The sequence below is a fragment of the Mesoplodon densirostris genome, chromosome 3, assembly GCF_025265405.1.
Source record: "Mesoplodon densirostris isolate mMesDen1 chromosome 3, mMesDen1 primary haplotype, whole genome shotgun sequence".
Classification (NCBI taxonomy): Eukaryota; Metazoa; Chordata; class Mammalia; order Artiodactyla; family Ziphiidae; genus Mesoplodon; species Mesoplodon densirostris.
Window position 1 is genome coordinate 101,676,174 of NC_082663.1, and position 21,438 is coordinate 101,697,611.

General features: G+C 36.6%; 1 protein-coding gene across 3 annotated transcripts in view; it reads left to right on the plus strand.

The window, feature by feature from the left end:
- The window catches only part of PRR16 (proline rich 16), a 172,649-nt gene extending 152,710 nt beyond the window's left edge, over positions 1 to 19,939 (plus strand). For all 3 annotated transcript variants that reach the window (XM_060091879.1, XM_060091880.1, XM_060091881.1), the window contains exon 2: positions 19,128 to 19,939. In XM_060091879.1, the coding sequence (XP_059947862.1) occupies positions 19,128 to 19,883 (756 nt within the window). In that variant the 3' untranslated portion in view covers positions 19,884 to 19,939. The remainder of the gene's footprint in view (positions 1 to 19,127) is intronic.
- Positions 19,940 to 21,438: the final 1,499 nt, after the last annotated feature.

A 21,438-nucleotide genomic window follows, 5' to 3' on the forward strand; every position in this document is an offset into this window, starting at 1 on the left:
GTTCAAAACTTCTGCATGGTAAAGCAAGCTAATACATTTTGCAGGCTTTGCAGTTTTAAATATTTTTAATTATTAACATTTTAAGCATGTAGAAAAGTACACAAAATAAAATAGTAAGCACATGGTACCAATGATTCAGATTTATTCTTGTTTGTCACATTTGCTTAGGAACCTTTTTATCCTGTTTAAACCACACAGATGCAGCAACACTTCTGAGTCCTTTGCTCCCAATCCAATCTCCTCCTTCCCCTTGAAGTTGTTGCTCATCCTCCCTATGCATGCTTTTTAACTTTTACTACATAGGTACTCATGACAATATGTAGTCTAAATGTGTGTTTTTAGAATTTGCATAAATGGTATAATCTATGAATTTATTTTAAATTATAATTTTAGTGTTTAATAACTATGAAATATAAAAGTAAAACTGGACTTGAAATCCTTTTCCATGTTTGATATGACCCTATGCTGTCAAGTATAGAGTCAAGTAATTTTTTTGTTTTTTTATTCGTGTGTTTGTTTCTGTTTTTATCTTTATTTATTTATTTATTTATTTATTTATTTTGTGGTACATGGGCCTCTCACTGCCGTGGCCTCTTGCATTGCAGAGCACAGGCTCTGGATGCGCAGGCTCAATGGCCATGGCTCACGGGCCCAGCCACTCCGCAGCATGTAGGATCCTCCCGGACCGGGGCATGAACCTATGTCCCCTGCATCGGCAGGCAGACTCTCAACCACTGTGCCACCAGGGAAGCCCTATTTTATTTTTTTTAAGATTTAATTTATTTAATTTTGGCTGCGTTTGGCCCGTTGCTGCGCGCGGGCTTTCTCTAGTTGTGGCAAGTGGGGGCTACTCTTTATTGTGGTGCGCGGGCTTCTCCTTGTGGTGGCTTCTCTTGTTGCAGAGCACGGGCTCTAGGTGCGTGGGCTTCAGTAGTTGTGGCTCACGGGCTCTAAAGCACACGCTCAGTAGTTGTGGTGCACGGGCTTAGTTGCTCCGTGGCATGTGGGATCTTCACGGACCAGGGCTCGAACCCATGTCCCCTGCATTGGCAGGAGGATTCTCATCCACTGTGCCACCAGGGAAGTCCCTGTGTATTTGTTTTTAATGATGTATTCAAGAGCTCTTGTATTCTGTGTGTTCTTACATGCTTGAGAATTTCTGTCAGTTGTCTCTATATTAAAGGACAATTGTTTAAATGTTCTGGGAATGTACTTTGCCCTTCAAAGTATGTGGACCTGGCCATGGAATATTGATCTAATCCTTTCATCACAGCCTTCCCTGCCATCTTTTGGAATGGTGAATTTTGGTGTTTGGTATCTTTCGCAGGTACTTGAGGTTTGAGATTGTTAGATATGTTGTCTTTTTATACTTACATAGCAACTTGGCTGGGAATGACATTCTTGGCTCACACTTCCTTCCCCTCAGAACTTTGTACACATTGCTGTTCCCTCCTCTGTCATTTGATGTTGCACTGGGAAATTCTGATACCAGCTTGATTTTTCTTCCTTGCTTTTAACTTGCAACTTCTGCTTGGATATCTATCCTTGAAGTGCTGGATATTTCTTAGTGGCAGTTGTTCACCAACAGATTTTACTGGAGCACATTGCACAGTTTAACAGCCAAATTCAGTAATTTCTTCCCTTCAGAGAAATGAAGCCTTTTGAGTATGTTATCTTTCTGTTCCATTATGATGAAGTTTATTTACTGGGAAAACCAATGTTCTCTATGCTGTATATGAACTTCGTATTTCCTCCACAACTATTATTTTCTCTCTCTGCAATCAACACTGCCTTTAGATCTAAGCAAGAGAGACCCTTGCCGGGAACACTGGGCATTAGAGTGACCCACCGCCACCCTCCTCTACCTGCTGTGGGAGACCAGGCAGCCATGTCCAGTCAGAGTCTGTATTTTCTGTGTACACCATCCTCCAGTACCCTAGATACTGGAATTCCTCTACCATCAGCTCCAAACACATTTCAAGGATGTGTAGTAGCTTCCTGTCGTGAGCTTTCTGAGTGTAGACCAAACCACTGGTATATTTATCTTTAGATTTATTTATCTTTAGATTTATTTTATTTTATTTTATTTATTTATTTTTGTGGTACGCGGGCCTCTCACTGCTGTGGCCTCTCCCTTTGCGGAGCACAGGCTCTGGACACGCAGGCTCAGCGGCCATGGCTCACGGGCCCAGCCGCTCCGCGGCATGTGGGATCTTCCCGGACTGGGGCACGAACCCGTGTCCCCTGCATCGGCAGGCGGACTCTCAACCAGTGGGCCACCAGGGAAGCCCATCTTTAGATTTATTGATCAAAGGTTGACTATTTGTAGAGGCTGTGAACAGAGCTTGGATGTATGGGCCAGGGTATCTACACATATGCATTTGAGGTGCCTCATGGTGTAAGGAAGACTAGGGTGGGAAAAGGAGGGTGATGGGACAAGGGCAGGGCTCAGGGGCTGGAACTTGTCCATCTTCACTGCCACTCTCTGACGTGGAATGCTGAGGAGTTGTCCAAAAATTCTGTAAATGTTTTTAAATAGTTTATTAGCTTGAAATTACCATTATTTAATTTCAGTGTATGGTATTTTCCTCTTACCTCAGACCCTGAAAGTATTTCAAACAGGCCTGTCTGAAATCTCCATATTTTCCTTTCTGTAGTCACAGTGAATATGTCAAGCTTTCCCTTTCTGTCAGTAATTGCATTGCAATCATGTCTGTTCTCTAGCTTGCTGTCTGCATTTTGTGAGTTTGGTAATGGTCATGTTTTAAAACTCAGGTGTTTCTTTGGGTCTTCAATTCCTCTTCTATTTTCTTCTTTTATTGTGTGTTTGTTTGTTTTATTTGACTGTTTCTATAGCACAAAAAGCACTCAAGGGCAGATTTTCTTCCATTTCTTCCAAAATGAGTCTGTCTTTGGCATAATGTGCTCCTTTTCTTTTCTTTTCTTTTCTTTTCTTGCCACAGTAGTGTTTACAGAGTCACCATGCCAGTTCTTTTTGTCTTGCTTAACTTGAACAGCTCTGCTTCACACTTCCATTGGGCCTCAAGTAGTGTAGATGACTTTTCCTAACCATGTCCCTAGCATGTCTAAGTATGACTTATCCTCCCAGGCAAGCCCCAGTGTGATGGCAAACTTATTTCATGTTCTCCCTTTGTAGAATAGGTAAATGTTGTGTTCTAGTTCATTTACTACTACTGCATTCAGGGGTTTTCCATTGGCCCTTTTTGTGTCATATTATCCCTACAGTTCAGCCCCTTGCTCACTTTTAATTGTTTCACTGTCCTCTCTTCTGCAGGCCTGCCCAAAGTCCACAACTTTTTTTCATATTTGACACTATTTGTGAAAACTGGAAGACTTTTGTTATTTCATTGGTACCATCCTGAGGCACTAAGACCAGTTTAAAGATCTGTACTGAATCAAGTTAAAACTATAGCTCTTTTTCTTTTGGTGATAGTATTTCAGACAGTGAGTTGTGTCTCTTTAGTTTTTTGGTTTCTGCGATTAAGTGTTTTTGCTATTTTTAAATTTTGTTAGTTACTGAGGGGGAGATTCTACTTTACTAAACTTTTTACTATGACCTCACTTCCTATAAGTAAAAGTGATGCACGCATGCTGCTGAAAAGGTTGAAAACATTAGACAGAGTACAAAAAGTAAAAAAATAAAATAAAAATCATTTCGTTTTCATTTTTATTCAGTGCACACCTCCTACCATTGTTTGCTCTTATTACTCAGGAACATTTCCTTTGTCATTGTTTCCTAGAGATTCTATTTCTTATCATGATGTCTCAAGGAAGTAGGTTTTGTTCTTTAACTAGTTCATGCCAAAACACTTGAAGTTAAGGAAAATGAGCCTAGAAAGAAAAGCATTAATTAGAAAATCATTTATTATGACTTTTCAATGTTAAAACTTCACTTTTCTCCTACCTAAAAAACTCTTCTCTCTCTGATATACACATTAACATCCCTGTAGAGTACTCCCTTTATATTTTGGAGAATTGGATTATTACTCTGTTGCTTTTGAGAGTTGAATCTAAAAGAACTATCTGCATATTGGCACTATTTGCTGAGCAATTCTTTGAAACCGCCTGTAATAAAAAGCCCTTCAGTAACATGCTATGATACCCTCATGTTGCAACCTATTCTGAGGTGGACTGAAATTAAATTTTGTTTACTAATAATAAACATTGAAGTTAGGGACTTGATTTACTTTTAATAAACTAACTCTAATCAGTGGTATATCTGTTAAAATAGCAAATGTATCAAGAACTAGGCAAATCCTCCTCTGCCATAAGATCCTCATGGCACAGGCCTGGGAAGAATGACTCTACGTGCACATCTTTCTACACGTAATGGGGCAATGAAAAGGTTGAGAGAAAATGTTTTGAGAGTTAAAATGACCCTGCGGCAAGTAAGATGCCCTAATTTATTGCTTAAGACTAATTCAAGTATTTTAATTTTGAGAACGGTTTGTCCAAATTTTTTTTCAAAGGTGTGAAAAAAGACTAATTCTATTTTGGACTCATGTAATGGCATAGTCTGTTATGCCAGGGATCTTAAGATGGTGAGATGTGAGCTGGATAACACCTGTGTACAGATTCGGTTTGACCTGCGTGATCGTTTTTGTGTGTGAGTTTGAAAAATCTGTAAATTTCACATAAAAATCAGTTTTTCTCTCCTCTCTTGAAATCTTTTGAAAGGGGCAAGATGGTGCCCTCTTTGTGTTACCTTTAGGCAATCATGTCTTCTACTGTCCACCGTTAAGTCCCTTCTTTATTGCCGTGTATTCACATACCTTCCCCAGTTAGATTTGACGGCTCTGTTTCTGTGGTAATCTGAAAATGCTGTATTACTTTATAAACATTCCTCGTATAGTTATATGTAAATGGTTAACACTAGCCTTCTGGAAAAAAGTCTAAATGGCTAGATATTACAAATTACCCAGATTATTTAGTCATCATCCTCTAATTCTTGGATTATACATGTGAAAATCATGTGTTATAAATCTATTTGCATAATTCTCCACAAATTAAATTTTGAAATTTCAGCACATTTTGTTCACACTATCATAATTTTGTATTATATGGCATATTTTAAAAAATTATTTTCTTAATGATGTTAAATAGCACATTTTTTCCACCTTTTCATTAAATTAGACCTCAGTAAAAAAGAAAGTGTCATTTTGAAAGAAGAAACACTATCCTGGATTTTATATTAACAATGTAATATGCTAGTTATTTTAAAAATAACAATAGAGAATTTGCCCAAGTACAATAGAATTAGATACAATTGTGGCCACTAGAGGGCTTTTTTTTTTTTTTTTTTTTAACCAGTGCAAGCATAATTGTGAAGATAAACAGTGAAGTTTATATGTCAACCAAAGATTAACTGGTTAGTGCCAAGGTTTTAAATGTGGTTATAATATATAAAGTATGCAAGAATCTTATCCAGACTATACATAAAATATATAATTTTTGACATTGTATATCCGTGAAGCACTCTTTCATAATTTAATAAGTGAAAAGTAGTCAATAGTACAAACTCACAGATGGGATAAGTTTCATATGTTCATTGCCTTAACATTTTAAAAGTGTTAGAAAAATATTCTACATTTTGCTTCTTTTAATACCATATATAGAACATGTGTATCTATAGTACCTTTGCATATCTTTTTGTTAGAACTAAACAGTAGGACTAGCTTTTGTTATGAATACTCCATTCTTGTTAAAAAAAAAATTCATGCTAAAGTCTTTCAGGGACTTTTCCACAAAATGACAGCTGTGAAAGATCAATTTTCAAGTACTAGCGGATTTAAATGGCTGTTGGCTCTCTGTGATGAAGATTTTCGTTGTTTTTCAAATTATGTGTAAATTATCTTTTATAAAATATCCCTGGAACCCTATGACAATGAAGACAGATGCTTGAGAAGCCTATTTTAAAAGAATTCCAAATTTTAAATCTCCCCTCTCTCTTTCATCTCATATATTCTGGCTCATTAAATCAGACATGAAGGTCTTATATTTTAAAATGCAACTCCCTTTACTCCATTAAAAATGGAGTAGAACTCAGGCACAGCGGGGAATATTATAATGCTTGCATACCTTTATTAAACCAAGAATAATGTCCCACATGCAGTTGCAATAAGCACACTTCCACCATAATTGAGTTAGACTAGGTATTTTCAAGTTAGGAAAGATATTCCAAAGATGGGCTTTAGAGATTTTCAAATGTTTCCACTAATGCAAAAATAATGTAATGTAACCTTCTCATTTGCATCATTTTCCATAACTTTCCCTATGTTTGCTTATGACAAGAATAATCTTTTTTAATGACTTGGTTTATGGCAATGTCTTTCCACTCCCTCAAGCCTCTATAAGATCATAGGTGCTCACATCACTTTTCTGTTTGAACTTTGCCTATTACTTTCAGGTAAAGGCCAAACTTTTGGTATTTAGCATGGTATTGAAGACCCTTCGGTGTTATAGCACTTCCTCACCTGCATCTCTTTTTCTTTCTGTCTCTATACACTTTCTTCTCTTCCTAGCTTGCCCCTTCATCTATTAAACATCCCCTCAGATGTGCATGCATACACACACACACACACACACACACACAGCACACATACACAAACCATACCCCTTTCAGTCTGCCACATTGGATGGCTTTCTGCTGGAAATCTCAATTGATCTTTCAAACCTCCTTTCCTTTCCTTTGTATTTTATTGTGCCTGGAATTATCTTCCAGCTTTTTCTACCTGATCCTTCCAAAGTCCATTAAATACGTTCTATTTCTGATGTGATTCCTCCCTCCCTGGCAGAATTAACTGTTCTTTCCTCTCTCTTAAAACATTTTATATATAGTCATACTCTAGCATGTATCACAGATACTACAGACAATTACTCTCTCTTTCCTCTTTTTTTTTTTTTTAATTAACAATGTGGGGAACTAATACCAGGAAGGAAGACCCAGTTTCACCATCACACAACTAATGAGAGCCCAAATGATAATTACATCCAAACGCCATACCTTCATATTCAGTTGTGTTATCAATATCAGCATGTCTGGTAATATTATTTTGAAGGTTTGATAAATGCTATTATTTCTATAATTATATGTTTGAGATATCAAGAAAGGAGTAACAGAGTTTTTCTGATGTTTTTGACAAGTAATTTAATGTTCACATAGATTCTAAGATAATTTAGACAAATAATCGTCTAATTTACTAAATTCCTCTTCCTTTATGTTAGATAATAAACATTTAACTCACTATCTGAGAAAAAGTAAAAACATATGTCAAAATGTCATTTTAATGTTTAAATATTTAAATATTTCATTAGTGATATTGATAAATGAAATGCTTTAGTAATCTTGCAATTGGATTTTAATATATCATTTCAATGTCTTCCCTCTAACAGAAAATATCTTGTATTTTTAAGATATATGTGTATATATTTGTATATATATATATATATATATATATACACACACACAGAGATTAGAAATCTCATGAACAAAGTCTGTTTACAACCGAAATTCATCACCTCAAAAGTTCACAAACAAGCATCAAACCATAAACAATAGGGACCTAATGTCAAAATATTTTGTTATAGTATTTTTCCTTTTATTTATTTATGTTTATGATTTATTCATTTAATATATATTTCTGTTTCAGATGTAATGGAACAGGATACCCTGCCCTCTGGGCGTTTACATTTTCACCAAGGAGTCTGACGTTAAAGAGCTAATTACACGACCAGTCACTAGTGCGGTTCATGCTGTGAAGCACAGGTGCAGGAGCTCTAGGGCTGTGTTGCAGGACTTCAGGGCAATCTGGAAGCTTTCCTTGAAGAGGAGAAATGTGGGATAATTTTTGAAGAATAGGTCAATGTGTGTGTGTCTGTGTGTCTGTGTGTGTGTGTGTGTGTTTTGTGGGAACAGTGAGGAGTAACCAGGACTAGGTAGAGGATGACTTACACAAAGACCCAGAGACGGGAGCTTAGCATATTCTAAGCACAGGAAGAAATGAAAAGAGCAGAGTGAGGGGAAGTGGCACAAGGGCAAGCTGATGTACAAAGCAGGACTCGGATCTTAGGAGGACTGTGATTTTATAAATATTTGGTCTTTATCTTAAGAGCAACAGGAAACCACTTAAGGTTTAATAATTTATGTTATACGTACAGATTTAAGGAAAGCTCTGTCTGGCTGCAGTGCAAAGACTAGATTAAATGGAAGAGAGAGTGGATTGAATAGAGAGGTTGTTCTTACAACCTTACTCATGATGCTTACAGAATATTTTTTATTGAGCTAGTTTTCCATCAGTAGGGAAGGTAATACACAACCTGAGGTTTATTCATCTACACTTTTTTTTTTTGTTTGTTTGTTTGTTTTTTTTTTTTTGCGGTACGCGGGCCTCTCACTGTTGTGGCCTCTCCCGTTGCGGAGCACAGGCTCCTGACGCGCAGGCTCAGCGGCCATGGCTCAGGGGCCCAGCCGCTCCGCGGCATGTGGGATCTTACCGGACCGGGGCACGAACCTGTGTCCCCTGCATCGGCAGGCGGACTCTCAACCACTGCCCCACCAGGGAAGCCCCTCATCTACACTTTTTAAAATGCAGAAAGATATTAGAGTTTGAGAGCTATAAGCTTGTGTTGAAGTTTACAGGTCCATTATTGTGAGTTACAGTCTCCTCCTGGACATTGTTAACATAATGGAATCATTTTGATGTGTATACTCACAAATTGCAAGTGGATGAGTCTTTTAAATCTGTTAAGCTGCTTATAGCAATTGTGATGAGGGAGGTTTCCTTTTCCACACTTTACAGGAAGCCTTAGTATAAGCATGTTTCTTATGAAGACAGAAATTAAAGTTAGCAGTGGCATTTCAACCACTATAGTGTGTGAATAATGTTTGTTACAGGGGAAGAAAAGTCATAAGTACTCACTTACTAAAACTGACATGCAAGTAAACGTAGGACTTACATGAAGTGATCATCACATGTAATATTGATATATTTTACCTCTGTGGAGCTGAGCTGTGCAATAGCACTTTATCCCTTAGTACTCAATTGTCTTATGTTTATTTTATACAGTAAGCATTTGGACACGTGACATTAGAAACAGTGTGTGAAAATTTGGGTGATTTCTACTTCCTCCAAGAGTACCTCAAAAATGCTTATGGTTCGATGAGGAGCTGGTTTAAATGAAACCAGGTACTTTTGTTTTATAAGTAAAAAATATTAAATACCTTGATTTTGCAAATTGTAGAGTTACAAATTTTAGATCATTTAGTGCTGTAAATAACATAAACTGTTGATACTTGTATAATTTTCCAAGGTTGCCAAGGCCCATGAACCTTTTTGGACAAATCATATCTAGAATTTTATATTTAGACCTGGTCTTTCTAAATACTATTCATCCCATGGCTATACAACAATTTAACTTAAAAAGAAATTACCTACTAAAGCATGTATGTCCATCTTCATTCTCTATCAAAGCACTAACTTTATGCCTTTTTTTGGTTGGTGCCACAAATCCAAACCTTTTGGGAACCGATCTTCAAAAGTGCAACTGGTATAGAAACTCCTAAACACGCCCTGCAGGGCTCCCCACAACCTGGCCTCTGTCTGCCTTTTCAGCCTTGTCTCTTATTCATGTGCCTTATGCTACTTTATCCTTTATCAACATATAAAAAATTATATTTCGTACCTTTATGCCACTGCACATGCTATTCCTTCTGCCAAGAAATGCCTTTTCCTCCAAGTTTCATTTTATCATTCAAGACATCTCTCATTTTTCACCTGACTTGAAACTATCTCTGGCCAATGCTACCAACTGACCTGCTTGGAAAGAATAAATCACCCCTTTCTCTGCTCTCCTATACTTGTCAATCCTTTTACCACTACACATGGTACACTGTGTGGTAATTATTAGTTTGCATGGGGAAGGACTGTATCTAGTTCATGTTTTTTTTCTTTGAGTTTTTGGGGGAGTATAATTTCAACTATTATCAGGCAGGTATTTACACATCCGTCTCTATCTCCGAATCAAATTCTACATAAGGATGTATAAAATTCGCCTTCTATATCATCTCCATCCTATGTCTAGGCCTATTCCTTGGCGAAAACCCCTTTTAACATTTGCTTTTGTTTTTCAGGTAGGCAGCTGTCTAAACAATATGCTCAAACACTTTTTTTAAACTGCAAACCATGTCATTTGACTCATCTTTATGGAAGATGAAGAATTAGTCTTTTTTGCTTTTGCCATATGTTGAGAAGAAAAATCAGTAACCAGCATCTTAATAGTAAAAGTAGAATGAAACACTGTTAATGAACTCATAAAGAAATAAATTTAAACCTATATTTCTAAATTTGAACCTTTCAAAAGAGAATTCAAGATTCAAATGGTTACTTTTTACACACATTATACTCATCACCCACAGTTCAATAGTTCACTTCTTTTCCCTATCCCTAATGTGTGACAGCTTTCCAGTTGTATGATCTATTGAATGTAATTCATTATTTTTTCTTGGAGACTTCTGATTTCCTGTTTTAGCTTAGAATAATTGCTTTGGGGATTCAAGTAAGTTGTCATTCTTAAATTATTTTGTTTTCATACTTCCGTGTTAATTACAATGTTTTTTGCATTGTGTGCCTTCCTCCTTTCTTGGATTCCATTTTGCTGAGCTACAGAATAACCTTAACTTTTAAAGAACAGATACAGGAGAAGTAAATTATCTTTGTCCTTAATATCTAAAAATATTTTAATTTTTCATTACAATAAACTGTTAAATTAGTCAGGTATAGAATTGGGGTTAAAATTATTTTGCCACAGAACTTTTGAAGTTACTGGTAAAATGACTTTCATCATCCATTCATACATAAGATGCTGTGATGATTATTTAATTTTCACTTCTTTCTGAGTTTTCTGTGTTTGTTTGGTAAATGATTGACTTTGTTTTCATTTTTATTCATCCTGATTAGCACTCAATTGACTCTTTCCCTCTGAAGCTCCATTTGTATTGTCACCTGTGGAATTTTCTCTTTATTTATTTATTTTTTTTTTTGATTATTGGAATCCCACATTTTTATCTTTTTTCCCCATTTTTTTCTGGAACTTCTCAGTCAGTCATTGAAGCTCCAGGATTGATTTTCTTGCTTTCCCTGCCTTTAAATTTTTTCTTGTATTTTCCTTTTTATTTTATTATTTTTTAATTATTTTATTTATTTATATTTGTCTGCATTGGGTCTTTGTTGCTGCCCGTGGGCTTCCTCTAGTTGTGCCGAGCGCAGGCTACTCTTTGTTGTGGTACACGGGCTACTCATTGTGGTGGCTTCTCTTGTTGTGAAACACGAGCTCTAGGCGGGTGGGCTTCAGTAGTTGTGACATGTGGACTCAGTAGTTGTGGCTCACAGGCTCAGTAGTTGTGGTGCACAGGCTTAGTTGCTCCACGGCATGTGGGATCTTCCCGGACCAGGGCTTGAACCCATGCCCCCTGCATTGGCAGGAGGATTCTTAACCACTGAGCCACCAGGGAAGTCCCTATTTTCCTTCTTAAAGAAAATAATTTTGGTTTATGATTAAGAATATTTCTTAGATTTTTTTTCTTTTAGCTTTTCTTTAAAAATAATCTTTTAAAATTTAGTATTTATGTTTTATACTTCAAATATTTTTCTTTCTTGATGTCTGTTCTTTTATAACAGTGCATTATTTTATAGCTGCAATACATTCTGAAACCTCTCCAAATACATTAATTAGAATTACTACAAAGTTCTCTTACTTTACTAATAATGACAGCTTTGCCTTCAATATTGATCTTTTCATTCATCTTGGTCCTTCTATTTTGTGATGTTTTTTACCCTCAAATATCTCTTGATCTTCAGACATATTCATATTATAAAGATGTTTTAACAGCCTCTCCTACATATAGGGAAAAGGAGGATGCTGATTGAAAATTCTGAATGTGTCAGATGGGCATGAATTACTTTAGAAGACAAGCTAGCTGCTCTTGCCCCATTTCTACCACCTTCCCAATGGAAAAAAAAGTAATAATAATGAGGGAGGAGAGCTTTGTTTTGAGATCCTACCAACCACACTCAGTGCCGCCTTCTTATCCAGAGACATGTTCAGATTCTTTACAGCAAGAATTTCAGTTTACCTTAAGGGTGTGAGCTCTTAGCATGTTGCCAGTCTTGTTGCACCTTTTGACACAATTTTTTTCCATTGTGAAACATAGTCACTCAACAACTTCACACCCTAATTTTGCATTACTTCTCACTTCCACTCTCTCTCTATTCCACTTTCAAGTTTGGAATCCTTCTGGGACTCCATCAGTACTTTGACCACCTTTTCATTAATTCACCCAGGTATTTATAAAAATCTCTGGTCAGCCTATACCACACTTTGAGAAGATATTCTGAATTTATTACTGTAGTTATTTCTTTACTCTCATTTAGATATGATTTGGGGAGGAATGCACTAAATACACATGATCAGTCTCTATTAAACTGGAAGCCTTATTTTTTTAATCCTCAGTGTCTCATAAAAGATTAATAATATTTGCATAATAAATATTTGTCAAACCCAATTGAACACACAGAAAAATAAGAAAAAATACATTGTAGTTTTAGCTTATTTTCTACTGATCAGGCTTGGCTATGAATTATGATTATTGTTTATTTTTAAATCTAGTTTACTTTCAGAGAACAGGGTATAAATTGCCACTTAAATGAATATTACAAAAGGAAACAACAAAACACCTTCAAAACATATACTGTATTCTGTTTCAAAAAATGTTTCAAATAATTTTTCAGTAAGAATTTTTAAGCAAGTTTATAACCTTCATATTTATTTCCCAACAAGGATGATTAAAGGTATACCAATGTGTTTGTTTGTGTGTGTGTGTGTGTGTTTTCTGTATGTGTGTTTTAGTCTCTATTTCAGAGGATGCTAATTGCCTTGGAATGTCCTTTCTCCCTTCTTATTTTGAGGAATAAGCATAGCTTTTCACTGAGCACGTTGGACCCCAGATAAAAGCGTACATTTCCCAGTCTCCTCCACTTAAGCAACTTACTATTGGCTGGTCAAACATAAGTAAATAAAATGTATTACTCCTGAAACATCTCTTTAAAAAGGAGTAGGTGTGCCTTCCCCACCGTTCTTCATCCTTCCCCTTGAAATACATATGCGAAGGCCAGCCCTCCAGCTATGAACTTGGACTTGAAAATGGACACCAAACCCTAGGGATAGCAGAACAGAAAGTTGGATAGAGCCTGGGTCTCTGGCAACTTCAAGATAGTGCCTTATTTATCCTGGATTGCTTCCACTATCTATGTTATATACTCTATCAAATACACCAAGGACAAGGAGAATAAATAAACATTAGATAATTCAACTCTGTTATTATAGTGTCTGGGATATTGTGATTGGTCAGGTCTCTAAGAAACAATAATATCGTTAAGGAAGTGGCAGTTGATGTAGAAATCCAAAGACAGCTTTGGGAACTCAAGGCAATTCTAGTCATTCCTTGGAAGGCAAGCATTTAGTGCTCACCACCTGAGCAACTCTTTCATATTGGTCACTGGACCTTTTCAAAAAAAAAAATTTTTTTTAAACAAATAAATGTCAAAGCAGAATTAACCAAATTGTGGAATAGTTTAAATGTTTTCCACTCATTAAATTGTTTTTAGTGCAAGTATAATTAAATATAGTTCTCCCATTCACAAAATAATTACAGGAGTTATTTATACATATTAATTCATATTTAGTATATCACTAGTACTGTGGTCTAGCAGTGGAATACAGAGTTGTATAGTAAATAATGAACAACTTATTTCCTGTCAATAGATCAATCAGGTGATAGATAGGTAAAATATATAGAGATAAATACAAGTATAGATTTTTAAATTTTTATTTTATGTCAGAAATGGAGGGCTTCCCTGGTGGCGCCGTGGTTAAGAATCCTCCTGCCAATGCAGAGGACATGGGTTCGATCCCTGGTCCGGGAAGATGCCACATGCTGCAGAGCAACTAAGCCCATGTGCCACAACTACTGAGCCTGAGCTCTAGAGCCCTCGGACACAACTACTGAGCCTGCATGCTATAACTACTGAAACCCACACACCTAGATCCCTTGCTCTGCAACAAGAGAAGCCACTGCAATGAGAAGCCCGTGCACCGCAATGAAGAGTAGCCCCCACTCGCCACATCTAGAGAAAGCCCACACACAGCAACAAAGACCCAACACAGCCAAAAATAAAAACAAATAAATAAATAAATTTATTTTTTAAAAAAAAGTAGAAGTGAAGCTTTTGGGTCAGCCTGCATTCAGCCATGGACCATGGTCTGACAGCTAGTTCACCCATTGCTCTCATTCATTTCCCTCTCTCTTTACTGCTGATGCCACACATTTAAATTGTGGTTGTTTTTATGAATAAATATTAAATATAGAAGAACTCATAATTTGGTGCATATTTAAGTTGGAGTTAAATTCCTCCTTTCCTTTCATTAAGTTTGTAATTCTTAATGAAATTCTAGAAGTTGTGATTTGTTACTGAGAAGACCCTAGAGAAAGATTCACTCAAATTGAAAAAGGGTTTTGTTTTTAAGGCCATTGAGCTATATATTATGTGGTTTTTAATTGAAATATGTAGGATTTAGGAAAGATCTCAATACGTTTAGGGCTATACTGATGAATATTTAAAGATAAATATGTAATTCAACCATCTTAGTTGTTTTGGAGAGTGACTGAAATGTTCTCTGTGCCAAGCTGTGGAGCTAGGCTTCCAGAGTCAGATAACATAGGCAGAGAGTTCACTAAGCCTCACCAACTCTTTATGGCTGCCTTCCTTTTTTTCTACTTCATCCTTTCCTGTGTGCCTTTCTGGACAACCCAGAGTTGGTGACATTGAAGACCTCGAAAATCAGACCCAAGATGGGAAAGCTGGGGAGAGATGGAAGTGAGGGCAAGAAATGACTTTTCTCAGAGGTTCAACCTTTATCCAGTTTATTTACTCAGCATTTTATTATTGAATATCCACTGGTACAATCACTGTACTCTCTGCCAGGAGTTCAAAGATGGAAATATGTGCTTACATGGTCTGAGGGAAACACACAGGTAGAGACAATTCTGATATACAGAGGCAACTGTAATAATAAAATGGCAAAGTCCAGTGAGAGCATAAGAAAAGGAGCTCCTAATGTTGTTTTTATTTATTTATTTTTTTAATTTTAGGTAAATCTGTTCATCCTGAATTTCACTCTAATGCCAACCCTGAAACCTTGAAGCATCTTTATTTTTATTCTTTGCAGTTTAACATTTACAGAAGTAGTATAAGCTGAATTTTGTATACCCACAAATAACTTAGACATTTAGTCAGTTAATTTCTTCCAAATCTGCTTCCTTTTTATGAAAATATTTAGGGATATTTTCCAATATGAAAACCTTAAGCTCATGTGATCCCTGAGCCACAATTATCAGTATTCCTAATTATTCCACAATCTAACCATAGCTTCCTTGTATGTGAGGCTAAGGAAAACCTCCTGGAATCACTGAACACATTATCCTTTCTTTACATCTCCCTCTGTTTCACTCCCATTAGCACATTCCTCCGTAGATCCGAGTAGCCACAATTACTTGGAAAGATGACTAAATTTCAAGTTTGAGATACACATTTCTCCTTTGTTCCTGATGTTAGGTGTGGATGTTCTTAGACTTTTGATTGATGTCATGCTATCCTCTCACCTCCAAATATGTGCAACAATGTGTCCCTCTAGTCCTACTTTCTTTCATTTTGCTTTCCCCTTAATTCCATCATGCCTGTGGTCATAATTCCTTTAGTTGCAATATGATACTTTGAAATCATTTCAGCAAAACATAGAAGTGTAATTATAAGGATACAGTGTATTCCTTGTATGGTTAATTTACTCATCTCTCACTTGGCTGCAATATCCTCTAACTCAACAAGTAAATAAACTGCAGCAGCCTTCAATGTGTTCTCCACATGGCAGCTGTTAAGAAATTCTCCTTTTATTTCTTTCTAACTTTATTTAAGTAGTGATATTTATTTTATTTTCAAATTATAAAAGATTTTACACATGACATAAAATAAATACTGTATCAAATATAACCTGAACTTAACAAATGTTAACACTTTATCATAATTACTTTATATCAAGTTTTAAAAGAAATAAAATATTTCATCTATATAGCTGATGCCTTCTGACAGTCTTTCCCCTTCCTCCTTGCCTAAACTTAATGTGTATCATTTATTTTCATGTTGTATAAACTAAAACATCTGTGCTTCTACATATAAACAATACATACACATTGGATACATATACAGATATATATTTTTAAATTTTTATGTTCAACTGAAGGCTTTTGAGATTTATCCCTGTTGATAAATATAGCTGTAGTTACTTCATTTGAACTAGTTTGTATTTACATACATCATTTACTAATAGATATTTAGGTTGTTTCCAGTTTTTTGCTATGCAAAACAAACAAACAACACCAAAAAAAAAAACCCTAAAAGAAACATCCTTGTGCTTTTTCAAGCCTGTGCACATCTCTTAGAATTTCTCCAGAACAGTCTAAGCTTTGTTCCTAAAATACCTGTACGGTAGGGTAGGGTAAGCACCTTATACAATTTATAAGACATTGTCAAAAAATTTCCCAACACACTGAATTTACATTTGCACTGGCAATGTACAGAGTTCCCATTTACCCACCTCATCACCAACAAGTAGAACTATCAGGCTGGTTCGTTTTTCCTAAACTACTCAGAATGAAACACTTTCTCATTCTTCTTCAGTTTGCACTACCTTGATTACTAGTGAGATTGAGTATATGATTTTTGGAAATTTGGAGCATCCCTTATGTGAATTACTTCTTTAATAACTGTTATCCCATTGTTCGAGTATGTGTGTGTGTGTGTGTACATGAACTTTCAATTTTGTTTCATTCATTTTTTTTTCACCTGTTTGTATTGATACAATACTATTTGATTTAAAAAATTTCAGGGTTTTTTGCTCAGTATTAGTATAGTTGCATCAGTTTTCATTTGGTTATTTGCCTGCTATATCTTATTTCTTTCACTCTGTATTCAATCCTTCTGTGTCTCTTCTTGAATAAATTATTTTAATCTATTTATACTTGTTATGATTATTAATATTGTTAATATTTTTAAGTTTGGTTTTTTTAAACTATCTTATGGGTTTGTTTCTATTTAGTATGCTTTTTGTTTGTTTTCTTATTCTACCATTTTTAAATTTGCCAAAATTCCCTTACTCACATTTTAATCCTTATTTCAAAAGTTGTAAGTTTGTCTTTTACTTCAGTAGTTGCCGTACAGTTTTTCCCATGCATTCTTAACTTAATGAAGCCTAAAGCTAACCAGTGTCAGATAGATATGATAAGATTCCTTACACACACACACACACACACACACACACACACACACACACACAAATTCAGTGACCTTTACATGAAAAATTAGTATGTGCAAATGTCCTGGGGCAGGAAGCTGACTGGCAATTATGAGGGTCTGAAAGAAGACCGAAGAGGTTTGAGAACAGAAAGGAAAAGGGCATCTTAATAGATTTGAGTATGGAGGGTCACTTAGGAGTGCTGTCTTGTACTGGCTAAAAAGGGCCAATTGTTTTATTTTCAGAAATCTTGTGAGCCAATTGTGAAATAACTGTTATTGAAAACAAAAGAATATAAACCTATATTAAGTAGATTACATTAAAAAGAAAGATTCTTTTCTAATTATTCCTAGTCATTCCTAATTATTTTACTACATTTTAATATTTATCTGTACTCCCGAGTTTATGTTTATTCTACTGGTATGGTGGAAACACTTTATAATGATGCACTCCTGCAGGTTTCTTCCCAATTTCACATTTAGTGATGTTGCCTTTACTCACTTGAAGTCAACCATGGCAGGAGTTTACACCATGGAAACTGGCAAACTCTTCAAATCAGGACTCACTCACACCTCTAAGAACCCGTTATTAAACACTTATCAGAACAATACTGAGACTGTACAGGACCTTAGAGACCATGTTAAGAATTGATATATATCACAGGAGAAATGAGCAGGCATTGAAAGGTTTTAAGCAAGGAATGACAAGAGCACAATTCTGTTTTTAGAAAGACCACTGAGATTACAGAAGTGAGAGGCGAGGCAGGGTGACTCTGGGTGGCTCCCATGGTAAGTAATAGTGGCTCAGACTAGGATCAAAGAAAGGAAGATGGAGAGAAGTGAATGGATTTAGGAGCTAAAACTGAAGACTTAGCTCTCATGATACTAGTGTGAACCAATCACATAAGACCCTCATGTGGAGGAAGTAAAATCTCTGAGTCCTCTCTAACTTCTGGTTGGTAATGATATTTTCATTTTGAGCCCAATTGTGCCACCATGTGCCAAAGAGCCAACTTCACAGTTGAACAAACTTAGTCCTGAATAAGAGAGGAGGGAAAAGTCTACATATGGAAACGTGAGATGAAGGGACTCATTCCATTTAAAAATAAATTATTTTTAAAGTAATCCATAACTTTTCTTTCCTCCTATAGGCATACTAGTACATGTGTGGTAGCCATGAGAATAGCCTCTAAGATCTCTGACTGCAGGGAGTGTAAATGATAGAGGGTCAACTTCTGGGTTCTGAAATTGAGCATTTGACCTGAGGCCATGCTTCCCACAAGTTGCCCCAGACAATGACTTAACAGGGCAGAGACACTAAGCAACCCTGTTATAAGAGGTGCCAGATTCAACCAGAAGCTAGAGAGGACTCAGAGATTTTACTTCCTCCACATGAGGGTCTTATGTGATTGGTTCACACTAGTACCATGAGAGCTAGGTCTTCAGTTTTAGCTCCTAAATCCATTCACTTCTCTCCATCTTCCTTTCTTTGATCCTAGTCTGAGCCACTACTACTTACCATGGGAGCCACCCAGAGTCACCCTGCCTCGCCTAAATTTATTGAATGAAAACATTAAGAATAGTGGAATACACCACAGTATTAGTCAAGGTTCCCATAACAGATTATAGCGAGACAGGAAGATATTGTTTGTAGTATATTTTGCTTCGAGTCGTTCTTCAACACAATTACCTTGTCCTTTCCACCAGGTGGTTGACCAGATTGATACCCTGACTTCTGACCTACAGCTGGAGGATGAGATGACCGACAGCTCCAAAACGGACACCCTGAATAGTAGCTCAAGTGGGACAACAGCCTCCAGCATAGAGAAGATCAAAGTGCAGGCCAATGCCCCCCTCATTAAACCCCCAGCCCACCCATCTGCTATCCTCACCGTCCTGAGAAAGCCAAACCCTCCCCCTCCCCCTCCACGGTTGACACCTGTGAAGTGTGAAGACCCGCAAAGAGTGCTGCCCACTGTCAATCCGGTAAAGACCAATGGCACCCTTCTGCGAAACAGAGGCTTCCCAGGGGCACCAAACAAAATTCCAAATGGAGACATTTGCTGCAGACCCAGCAGTAACTTGGACAAGGCTCCAGTGCAGCCTCTGATGCATAGACCTGAAAAAGACAGGTGCCCCCAAGCAGGGCCTCGGGAACGAGTCCGGTTTAATGAAAAAGTCCAGTACCATGGCTATTGTCCTGACTGTGACACCCGGCATCACATAAAAAATAGGGAGGTCCACTCACACAGCGAACCTGTCCACCCACCAGGAAAGCTTCCTCCCCATGGCCCTGCCCAGCCTCCTCCCCCTCATCTCCCTCCTTTTCCACTAGAAAATGGGGGGCTGGGAATAAGCCACAGTAACAGCTTCCCCCCACTCAGACCTGCACCTGTGCCTCCTCCCACAGCACCAAAACCACAGAAGACAATCTTGAGGAAGTCAACCACCACAACAGTGTGATGTATGCCATTTAAAAAAACTTTTTTGTTTTTTTTAATTCTTATATTATAAACATAAAATAATACGTAATGAGCACTTTCTACTCAAGCAATAAAAAGCCCAAATATATTTATCCTGCATTCAGCAGAGTGGCATAAAAAATCACCGGGTAAGTATGCAGTATGTTGTTTATGTCCTGGCTATACATTGTTTAAAAGTTACATCATGAAACCACAGAATAACGGAAAAGCTGAATATATTGTTTTTTCAAATTGACCTGTGACAAACTGTGACCTGTAGATTTCAAATATTTTGATTTACCATAAGGGATGGGATTAGATTCATTTTATTCATGCCTAACTCATCTATGCATTAAGAACATGCCATACTCTGACCTAATGCTTTTTAATAAGAAATTTTAATACTGAAAGACTATTTTATTATTTTTTCTAAAGATGTTTGTCACTAGTTTTGCACTATTAAATGCTAAGAATAATACCAGAACATTTATTTTCTATACTATACAATTATGACTATATGTTTACCTATATATGTAATGAAAGATTTTGGTCTGTGGAAATATCATATGTCATAAACAATGGTAAATAATGGCAAAATCAAATATTCCTCAGAATTAAAATGAAGCAGTGGTTCATTTAATCCCACGTTAGTTTACATCAAAATGGATAGCAGCTCTGACAGAGTTTGGAGATCACAGTGAGTATATGTCAGAATTTTTCAAATTAAATATTCATAATCCATATTCTCAATAGAACTGTAAACGTTTTCATATGATTTGCCTCCATTTTGGTACCTCAGGGATGACCTGTTGCAGGCCAGCCCCTTTAGGTCCTCCCCACTCTCAGCATGCCTCCAAGTCACTGCATAAACCAGCTCATTGAAGCTGTAGGATGACTTTGCTCCTGCATCAGCAAGCTCTCTGCCTTCCTGAGGGATTCCCCCATTTACAGGAGAATCCTAGAGGAAAATAAAGATGTTTCTGGAACAGAATATTTTCAGCATTCACCTTAAGCTGATTCTCCCTCAGAGCTGAAATATGCCACGGTTCTTTGTTACTCTATAGAAGGAAGAGAGGAAATCCTTTCCTCCTAACATCCAATAAGTGTGCTTCTCTTTAGTCTAATTTGCCAACTAAAGTCACACTTACCCGTGGACAAAAGTTCACTTCCTAACTACCATGATTTGGACTGATCCTATGATTTGCCCTGGAGTTAGAAATGAGTTTACTCCCTTAGAATCATGATGACAGGTAACTGCCTGGGCAAAATGTGGTCATTAAGTGGCAGGAGTAGAAGGAGTCATCTTTGGTGGAGATTTGATTATTACGCAACTTAAAAAAGAATACTGTAATACTTTTGAATATTTGGCTTTTGATCGTAAAACTTGAACTTTTGCTACTACAGGAAAGTAGTCTTCAATCATATTTCTTCGTTGCCTTTTTCATGTTATAGCATCATAATTTGGAGTACTGTTTTTGGACAACTTCCTATTTAAAATGATAATATATTTTAGGTGTAATTCCCTAAAGAAAATAGTTTTTTTTATTTTGTTTTTT